At 49.2% G+C, this 10,479-nt stretch overlaps 1 protein-coding gene across 1 annotated transcript; it reads left to right on the forward strand.

Annotated features, from left to right (window-relative positions):
- Nucleotides 1-6,489: 6,489 nt before the first annotated feature.
- On the forward strand, nucleotides 6,490-8,394 carry LOC120838187. Its single transcript, XM_040207991.1, has one exon. It carries the CDS (start codon nucleotides 6,490-6,492, stop codon nucleotides 8,392-8,394), a length of 1,905 nt encoding a protein of 634 aa, XP_040063925.1.
- Nucleotides 8,395-10,479: the final 2,085 nt, after the last annotated feature.

Genomic DNA, 10,479 nt, shown 5'->3' on the forward strand with positions numbered 1-10,479 from the left:
GCGCCATTGCAGCACTCAAGGCGCCTAAGGCAAAGAGGGAACTAAGAAGTGTCCTGGGCTTATTCAACTATTATCGAGAATACGTTCCAGGATATTCGGAAGTAGTGCGCCCATTGACTGACCTCACGAACCGCCGGGTTTCCATTACGATACCGTGGAGCACAGAAGCAGAACGGGCGTTTAACTCGGTAAAGGAAACGCTGGCTACTGTGCCGACTCTGGCCGCCCCGGACATGAGCAAGGAGTTTATCCTCACGACCGACGCATCCGAACACGCCGTGGGGGCATGTCTCTCCCAGGAGTCGCAGGAAGGGGAGAAACCAATAGCGTTTTTGAGCAAGAAGCTTACTGCCGCTCAGTCGAAATGGTCAGCTGTCGAGAGAGAAGCGTTCGCTGTGGTGTGGGCATTGGGACGTTTGGACACGTGGCTGTTCGGTTCAAAGGTAAAGGTGAGGACAGATCATAACCCGCTAACCTATTTGACTTACTCGGCCCCCTCGAGTGCTCGTCTGACGAGGTGGACTCTGGCGTTACAGAAATACGATGTTGAAATATCCCACATCAAAGGGTCTCTGAATACTTGCGCAGATGCCTTGTCGAGGCTCGACCGCATCGAGTAAAGCGAATTCTGGCTTTTCAGTGTTGTAAAGGTATTGTGGATTTTTGTTTTTCGGTTAGCGGTCCCGAATTGGCTGCCTGCGTCTACGGTTTCCTTTAGGTAAATACTGGTCATGGTGGAATCTGGAACGTACGGGTTTGGGTCTCACCGGACTGTGTTTGCTTGTGTGTGTGTGTGTTTTTTTTTTGTATGTTGTTGGTTTTCCCTGTCGCCCAACAGATTATTTTTTTTTTGTCAGGGGGTATAGCTCCTCTGTTGCTGTTTTGTTTTCGTATGCTACGCGTCTGTCTCGAAAAGGCGGACAGATGTTGCGCGAACAGCAAGTGTACTTGCAACATTCTTGGTGGGGAGGTGTTAAGTAACGATGGATTTTGTTAGAAATAAGTAAAGTTTGTTTTAGAAAAGTCTATCTTTCTACTGTTGCGTCGGCATCGTTTTATTATTTTTTTTTGCTTTCTTTGTGAGTGTCGGCGTTTTGGAGGGAGCATTTGCGGGGGCAGAGCGGCCGGGAGTGGGGAGCGGCTTCCCCGCGGTCGTTAAGAAACGTCTCGGGTTTCGGTAGCCCGCTCGGACAGATCCCTTCTTGCAGCTGGTTGTGGCTTTTAGCCGAATGTGCCTGTATATAGAGGGTTTCGCCGCTTAGTGTAAAATTGTCGCTCTTTGCCCGATGCAATAACTTAGCGGTTGGCGCCAGTCAGACTGGAAAAATTGCAGAGAACAACCCTACAAGGAATTTAGGTTTGACGGTTACAGCGACAGGATGAAAGCTCGCCGACCATTGGACGACAGTGTACCACGTGGGAGTGGTGAGATTTGAAGTGATTGGTCCATCTCTGGAGGGAAAGGAGGCATCTACGAGGCTAGAAAAGGGCTGCCGAGAGGGTTCTCGGGGGAATTCGGCTCTTGAGACTGGGGACTAAAGTATGGGGTTTTAATTTTGGAAGTTTTGTATATTACCGTTGACTTGTCGTTTTGTTTTGAAAATAAACGTGGCCACACTGGCCACCGTAAACCTACCAACGTCGTAATGTGTCCAGCGGGATCGAACAACTTTTAGTTTTTTTTTCTTATTCGACTTCCCGGGGGACTACCATCGGGCGAACACCATCATCGGTCGTCACCATCCTGACCGGGCCCCTTCCCCCTCGGAAAGTTGACTGACATTAAGCTACATCTGCATGAACGCTGTAGCTGATTTTTTCCAAAGATATAAAATTCAGAAACCCGAGACGTGGACTTTGCCAAGATTTCGATGTGGCGATTCACACAGCCGCCAATGTCACACCAATGCCGGCATGTAGTTACATTTCGTTTTCATGTATTTTATAGACACATTAAAACATGCACTCCGAAAATTAAAAATGACAAATATATGTTTCTGTGCAAGAGAAATTACGAAGCACGTAAGAAAAGCAGGTTTTACAGAACCATTCACAAATTATTTACCAATAAACTGCTGGATGCAAAACATCGCAAAGTACATCGAAATGTGTCTTGAAATGCAGCTTACAAATGTATAAAATATTATTTGCTTATCTGCATTTGTAGTTGTGTTATTAATTCCGGAACGTAAGCAATTTATCTAAAGTTGCAAAATTGCACGTCAATATTAAAAAAAAAACTATCTTTCATTTCGTTTAAACTCTTCTTATCTCCTTGTAGTAACTTGAGCTAACTTGTGATGGCAAAATATTGAGTCGCATATGACGTCCAATTGAAAACACCAGCTCGGAGCCCGTGGAGCGAAAGCTCGCGCTGCACTAGCAAGGATCCTGGGTTCGATCCCCGCTGCTGCCAGTTTCGATCTGGATGAGCATCGTATCGGCGTGCGGATATGCCACTGCACGGCAGTGTTGCGGAATGGGTACCCCCATTCCATTCCAATTCCATTCCGGGGAATTAGAGTTTTCGATAATTCCATTCCTTTCAACTCCTAGGAATGGGGACACTGTGTCCATTCCCACTACTGGAATGGCTGAGTCGCTCCATTCCATTCCTCCAATTCCTAAACGTTAAAAGTGTCACTTGACAGCTGCTATACGTTGCAGGGTTGGGCAGAAATGTTCAGAAATGTATTTGAAAATACAAATATGGGATAGATGAAAATAGTAACTAAAATAATGATACTCAAGTCTCAAATATATCGATAAAAATATATCGTGATACGTATCGGAAATTCATTTTAAAAAGAGGCAAAACGTATTTGGAAATACAAATACAAGAATGCATTTTAGGGAGGGCAGAAATATAAATACTGATAATACATTTTTCAAATTTCTTTGAGACGCCAACTGAGATGAGGCTTTAAGTTAGAAGTGGAAGTTTTTTTGTTTTTTTTTTGGTCCCGAAATTACTTTTCCGCAGGCTTGGCACTTCGCCTTGAAGGTAGTGGTTCCGGACGAAGAGTCCTCAATGAATTTAAAAAAACGTTCCATCAAGGATTGACTGTGGTCCCTTCCCTAGCATCCTGTCTGACTGACCAGTGATGCGAAAAGACTTCGACCTCTAAAATAAACTCTATCAAAACATTACCACTTCCCTGTCCAATAAGGGCGCTCCTGTCAGCACTGATCACATGACGTCACGGTGGGATGAACTAGTATTCTTGAATCTGTAGGTGTTGCCTCGAACATGAAACTTTACCCACGCTGCTCTATGAAAGGACAATACGTACTTTCGTTGTAGCTGACTTCTTTGAAGACCATGCAGGCAGTTGCATTTAGAATTTTCGAGAAAAGTGGACCACCTGAAGCATCCTGAACCACATGTATTATCTTCTGTTACGGTTGAAAAATCGATACGGTGGCATCCCTGTTGTGACGGTCCTTCCTGCCGACTCTCCGCCTCCAACGCATGAATGACAGTCTTCAAGTTTCGCCTAGCATCATTCAAACAAACGTCTCGTGGATTGCGATCTGAGATTGCCGGCACAGGTGCGAGCTCTTCAAAAAACAGCGCGTTCGAGACGACTCGAAAGTGTACGAAGTCTGAGTCCGCACAGCGAGGCCACGTCTGGCCTCCTTCCTGGGTATCGGATCACCAGAGCAGCAGGTCACGTTCACGTCGGCTGATGACGTACCAGCCGTGCAATATTACAGGCGCAGACGCATTCGGATATGTGTTGAACTTCACTGGTGAAAGGCGCCACCGCCCCCCCCCCCCCTCCCCTCGCCCCTCTGTTCTTTGCTTTGACGCTTGTTTTTTGTTTTGCATTTTTTTCTTTTGCGCGTAAGTCTGCTAGGGCCTTACGCGGGTTCGCAGTTTCCCGCTCATTTTATTTCTGAACAACCGACTCCCTGACTGGCTCGGTATAGCTAAACGTAAATAAATAAATAAATAAATAAAATATAAAGAACCTGGCCCATTCTATTCCCATTCCATTCCGGGCAAAAGGCATCTAATTCCATTTCCATTCCATTCCCCTGAACGTGGCCGCCATTCCATTCCCATTCCATTCCGGTTTCGCGAAAATGCGGAATGATTCCGGAATGATTGCAACTCCGGAGTGGCAACTCCGCAACACTGCTGCACGGTCGCGCGAACTGAAACACAACCACCCGCACGAGACTCTAGGGTCGATAGAAAGAAAGAACATATATAACCTGCCGCGTATTATCTGCGTGTTCGCCGTGTATAGCGAACACGGCCTATTGAGTCAAACAGCGGCGGATGAAACGGGAGATGCCGGGACGGAAGAGCCGGGCGGCGAGCCACGGGACGCCTGGAAGCAACAGACTGGGCGTGATCGCAGGCCATAAAAGACGCTTCTCGTAACATCGTAGCCTGAACATTTATATTAATATATCCTCGCACTATCCCAAATTAACCGGCATATAACATACCCAAGAAGCTCCCAATCTTAAACACACAAGAAGGAGGAGGAGTAATATACTTTATTACGGCGAACCTTAGCTGCGAAAGAAAACAACAAATTTATAGCCAAAACCGAACTCTATAGCGCGGCATCAAATAGCAGGTCAAAGTAAACGTGCGCCGCTCTACACTCCACGTGTTTAGGCTTGCGTGTCTTGGTCGGACTGCGCACGCACGCACTCATTTCATATTTCGTGACTTCAAAACCAATAAAGTATGAACCATTCTCTCTCTCTGTCTCCCTCTCTCTCTCTGTTTCGGCGTCGGGCACAAGGGAGCGAGTCCAGTATCTGCGTGGCATATGCTTTGCTAATACCCGTCGTGTCAGAACGGAGTCTTCAGCTATGGCAGGGACTTACAGCGTCAGCAGAGTTTTTTTGTGCTGAATATCTCAGCAAACATAAAATGGACGTCACAATGCAGAGAAATTTTCGCAGCGTGCGAGATATCGGTGTCAACTCCATGAAGAAGATTTTGCCCCACGAGACATCCAGTGAAGTGAAACAAACAGATTACCTGTGCCAGCATTGTTTCCTGTATTTCAAAGCTGAAATACAAAATGCACCAGAGAGCTCCGACAGTGGTGGGGACGCATTTATTCCAGAAAGTGAGGCCGTCTACAAGCTCAATCTCTACGTACTGCCCACAAAAGTTTCACCACTCAAGCCACCAAGTCAAGTAGCAAGCCGCTGTAGAGAGTCCTATGGGAAACGAAAACAAGCAGAAACAGAAGAGGCCGTGGTTTCCGATGTTCGTACGGGGATTCAAACAGCCTACGGGACATCAGACGTTTCAGGACCATCCCAAGATAAGTGCAACATGTGCAGCGAGTGGATGACGAACTTTCGCCTGGCATACGCTGCATGTGCTTCCCACCAAAAACGCTGCCGTCTACTGACGCTCCTTCCCCCATCCCTGACGAGGAAAGAGATCGAAAGTACAGTGCTGGAGGCCCAACGAGGTACCTCGTCAACAAATCTCACAAACGGAGAAATGACCACGGTGTGTGGTCGATACCGGGTCCTTACTCGAGATGCAAGGTGAGCGAAGAGGAATTGTCAGTGGCGCTTGAGTACTTTACTAAGGACAAACTGGGGTGCTCAAGACAAAGCCCAAACCGGAGAGACGTCATTTGTGTCTTACTAAATGACAAAAAACAGTACATGTCCAAGCGCTTTATGACGAGGTCAATCCGCGAGTCATTTCGTGTGTTTAAAAATGCACACCCCGAAAGCAAGATTCGCCTCACGAAGCTTCATTCCTTGCGACCCCGGTGGGTCAAGTGTGCCCCCAGAAAGAAGTTTGTGTATGTATATATTGCGCAAATTCTAAGCTTTGCGTTGCGGCTCTTGAAAGCGTGAGCGGTAGGGACGTCAACGTCTCGGACTTGGATTTTTTGTACATTTGCTCCTGGCCCACTAATGAATGCCGGCTTGGCGATTGTGCACGATGCCCCAAGGACCACCGTTTTACGCTCGAGCGGTTTGGAATCCCAGAAGAAGCAGAGATTTTGGTAGCAGCTTGAGAGTCCGGCATTCTGATAAAAAAAAAAGATTGGATTCAATGACATTCATGGACGAACTTCGGACAACCACCAAAAAAGAAGCCTCCTAAACCTCTAGTTGTGTTGCCATATGTCCACGGGGTTACACATCGCCTGAAAAAGATCGCTGGCCGACATGGAATACAGGTCGTTTTCTCAGCTCCGAACAAGGTATATGCCATGTGCCGCAAGGTTAACAGTGAGGCCGACAACAACGAAAAGAACACGTGCGGCACAGCGCACAGGACTTAATATGCCCTGTTGAAAATTAAGGTTTAACCGATCCTTCCTAGCGCGCGGGCATGGGAGTGGGAAGGAGAAGAGAGGAAGCTGAAGTAAATCGTTCACCAGAGCTGGGTCGTCCTGTTCCTTTCCCCTACGAGCGCCCTCAAGGCGCAACACTTTGGTGTCGAAACCCGGGAGTTGAACAAAGTTGGACGCCGCATTGGTGAATATGGATCGACTAAAGAAGAAACGAGCGGTTCGACGCAGCCGGAACACCAAGCTCGTAAATGAGATACGAGCTGCGCTAGAGTCGGACCCTATGGACTCCAAGAGACTTGAAAGTTTGCGTGACAGACTGCTTGCTAGCAACGAAGAGCTTCGGAAGGTCAATGAGGAGATAGAGCCCCTCATCGACGACAACGACTTGGAGGAGGACTATAACACCGTGGCTGACTTCGAGGACGAGGTCGCAAGGATTATCAGTGAGGTTCGAGCCCAGACGACACCGCAACCGCCACGCTACGGAGGCAACAAAGGCAACAGCTCCTACTTGACTGGAATCAAGCTCCCGAAACTACAACTGCTGCAGTTCCAAGGTGAGCTTACAGAATGGCAACCATTTTGGGAGCAATTCGACGTCGCGGTACACCGCAACACAAGTCTTTCTGAGCCGGAGAAGTTCCAGTACTTGCGCTCACTTCTCGTTGGACCAGCAGCCAGCATGATTTCTGGACTACAAGCCACTGTGGCATGTTACCAAGATGCGGTAGAGATGCTGACTGAGCGGTTCGGTGATAAACAACGAATCGAACGCGAATATCTGGGAAGACTGCGTAGGCTACCAGCTGTGAGGTCTGAGCGTGACGTACAGGGACTACGGAACGCCTACGATCACGTGCAAACAAACATCCGTGGCTTGCGTTCCCTGGGTATTTCGAGTGATACATACGCAACTATGCTGGTTGATATACTTCTGAACAGCTTGCCATCACACATCGTAGTGGAGTACTACCGCATCAAGAGCTATATGCCACAACTGGCTCCTCCTACTCTCCCCGAACAGACTGCAGCCACTTCCAGTAGTGCGACGCGTTGTGAGACTATGGTTGATACATCGAGGAATACGGGAGAAGAGCTGGCTAAGCTGCTACAATTTCTACGGGTGGAAATCGAGAGCCGCGAGCGATCCTCACGTGACGAGCGTCCATCGGCGAATCTTTCACCATGGGCTTCCAGACCTCGACAGGCTATCTCGATTCCTTCAACAATGGTGCTGCAAAACTCAAGTCATCTAGAGGACGCTTGTTTCTTCTGTGGAAAGGAGGATCATGCTGCCAGCACATGTTCTTCCGGGAGCTCCTTAGATGAGAAGAAAAGGCGCCTTGCACAGGACAGCCGATGTTTCCGATGCACGAAAAGAGGCCATCGCTCTAAGGATTGTCGCACCAAGGCTCGATGTACCACGTGCAGCGGGAGACATGCCGTCTCTATGTGCAACCTAGAGTGGCGGTCAAACTCAGCTCATCGGGGAGCTACGGCCAAGAGCGGAGAGGCCACCGACGCCTTAACGGCAGGTTCGACATCTTCACCTGGCGGTAACGGCGTTCTCCTGCAGACTTTCAGGGGCTGGATTGTGACTGACAAGAAACCTGCATACATCCGCGGCATCGTAGATGGTGGAAGCCAGAAAACATTCATCCGAGAAGATGTGGCCACAAAGTTTCAACTGGACACTATAGGGCACCTCGACTTGAAATTTAACACTTTCGCAAGCACAGAAACAAACATTCCCAGCCAACACTTAAAGGTCGTGCGTCTCCATCTGCGAAGCCAGTACGCTAAGGCGAGCCATATATTGGAGGCCGTGGTTGTCCCGTTCATATGTCAGGAGCTTGCAGAAACACCGGTCGACCACTCGTTCACACGAACCATCTCAGGCGAGCTCGCGGACGAGTTGATGTTCCCCTCAGTGAAATCAGAAGCTGGTATAAGCCTTCTGATAGGGGCTGACCAGATGTGGCGACTTCTCACGGGAGAGATCCGACGTGCTGAAATTGCCACCGAGCTGGTGGCCATTTCAACTGTGCTAGGATGGACCTTCCAAGGGCCTACCAGCGCAGCGCAGGTGCTATGATGTTCTATGAATGCGGTTGTGTGTGCTCTCAGCGTTAGGGCTAGTCACGAAGATGATTCCATCGCTTTGCAAAAGTTTTGGGAATTAGACAGCCTTGGCATCGTGGACGAGCCAACGACAACAATGCAGGACCATAAAAACGTAATCGAACACTTCAACGAAAACATCGCGATGAAAAGAGGGCGCTATCAAGTCGCTCTCCCCTGGAAGGACCCCTCACCAGTCCTGGAAAACAACTATGATGTAGCCCACAAAAGACTACACAGCCTGATCAGACGACTGAAGCGGGATGGCACCGTTACAGAGTACGACGAGGCAATTAGACGCTATATGGTGGATGGGCATGCAGAAAGAGTCGAAGAGGACAGCCAGAACAGTGGACCCGTCTACTACATGCCTCATCGAGCAGTGGTTCGAGCGGACTCAGCGACAACGAAGCTTCGAGTCGTCTTCGACGCCTCAGCTCACGGACCAAACACTAGATCCCTGAACGACCACCTTGAGACGGGCCCGAAGATGAACACGGAACTTTTGCCAGTGCTGCTCCGGTTCCGAATGCAAAAAGTGGTGGTCACTGCCGACATACAGAAGGCCTTCCTGCAGATAGCCATCGCAAAAGCAGACAGGGATGCCCTTCGCTTCCTGTGGTTTTCCAGCGCACCTCGACCGCACGAGCCACTGCCTGTCATAGAGGACTGGCGAATGACAAGAGTACCCTTTGGGACTACTGCGAGCCCATTTCTACTTGCAGCGACCCTACGCCATCACCTGGAATCTGCGAGAGAGCAGAGGAAACCCATCGCAGATACCCTACTTCGCTCGTTCTACGTTGATGACATGCTGACAGGAGCGGCAAGCGCGGAAGAAGCCGCGAATCTCGCAAGCGGCGCGAAAAGGCTCCTCCTAGAGGCTGGAATGGAGCTTCGCAAATGGAGCACAAATTGTCCTTACCTCCAGCAAACCTTTGATCAGCAAGAAGGCGGTAATGAGAGAGCGTGCAAAGACACGCCTATTCACTCACACGCAATAACTAAGGTTCTAGGTCTGGTCTGGGACAGAACGGCTGATTCTTTTACTTTCTCAGGTGTGCACTTGCTCAGTATACTCAGCTCTAACCGAAATACAAAGCGCTCCGTGCTGCAAGCGTCTGCTCGAATTTTCGATCCTCTTGGATTCCTTGCCCCCTATGTCATCCGGGTGAAGATGCTGTTCCAGCGAATGTGGCAGCGAGGAGTAGGATGGGACGATGAGCTGCCAGATGACCTACGTGAAGAATGGACGGCGTGGTCCACCGAATTGAGAGATCTAGGGTTAGTCACAACACCGAGATGTCTCCTGCGAATGGATGGGAAACTGAATTCTTTGCAACTACATATTTTCACCGACGCCAGTCCTAGCGCATACGGGGCCTGTGCATACTTGCGCGTCGTGAACAGCACAGGAGATGTTATCATGACTTTAATTATCGCGAAAGCCAGAGTTGCTCCTCTCAAGACGCTGTCCCTGCCGCGTCTCGAATTGATGGGAGCACTATTGGGAGCTCGACTTGATGTATTCTTGCGAACAAACGTATTTCACATTGGCATCGAAGTGTGGCACTGGACGGACTCCATGATAACGCTGGGTTGGATCAGGGGATCTTCGACAGATTGGAAACCATTCGTATGCAACCGGGTAACGGAAATCCAAGCCAAGAGTAATCCCTCCAGCTGGCACCACTGTCCTGGTAGCATGAATCCGGCTGACTTGATGACTAGAGGAAAGACCGTGAGGCAGCTCAGTGTTCACGATGAATGGTGGTTCGGACCAGATTGGCTTAGGCGTGACCTGGAAGACTGGCCTCCTGCGGCGTCTCCAGCCAATGGTCTGCCAAGCGATATCGAAGCGGAAAGACGACATAAAGTGAATGTCTTGCTCAATGATGCAAGTGTACCTAACCCGCTTCTGACTTTGGAGAACTTTGGAAGCTACACGAGGATGCTGCGGGTCACGGCTTGGGTCCTGCGCTTCGTCCAAAATTGTCGACTACCAACAGAGTCAACGGAGCTCTCATTGTCGGCAGCGGAAATTCGAGACGCAGAGCAC

Source organism: Ixodes scapularis, unplaced genomic scaffold (assembly GCF_016920785.2).
Source record: "Ixodes scapularis isolate PalLabHiFi unplaced genomic scaffold, ASM1692078v2 PGA_scaffold2__306_contigs__length_199485367, whole genome shotgun sequence".
Taxonomy (NCBI): Eukaryota; Metazoa; Arthropoda; class Arachnida; order Ixodida; family Ixodidae; genus Ixodes; species Ixodes scapularis.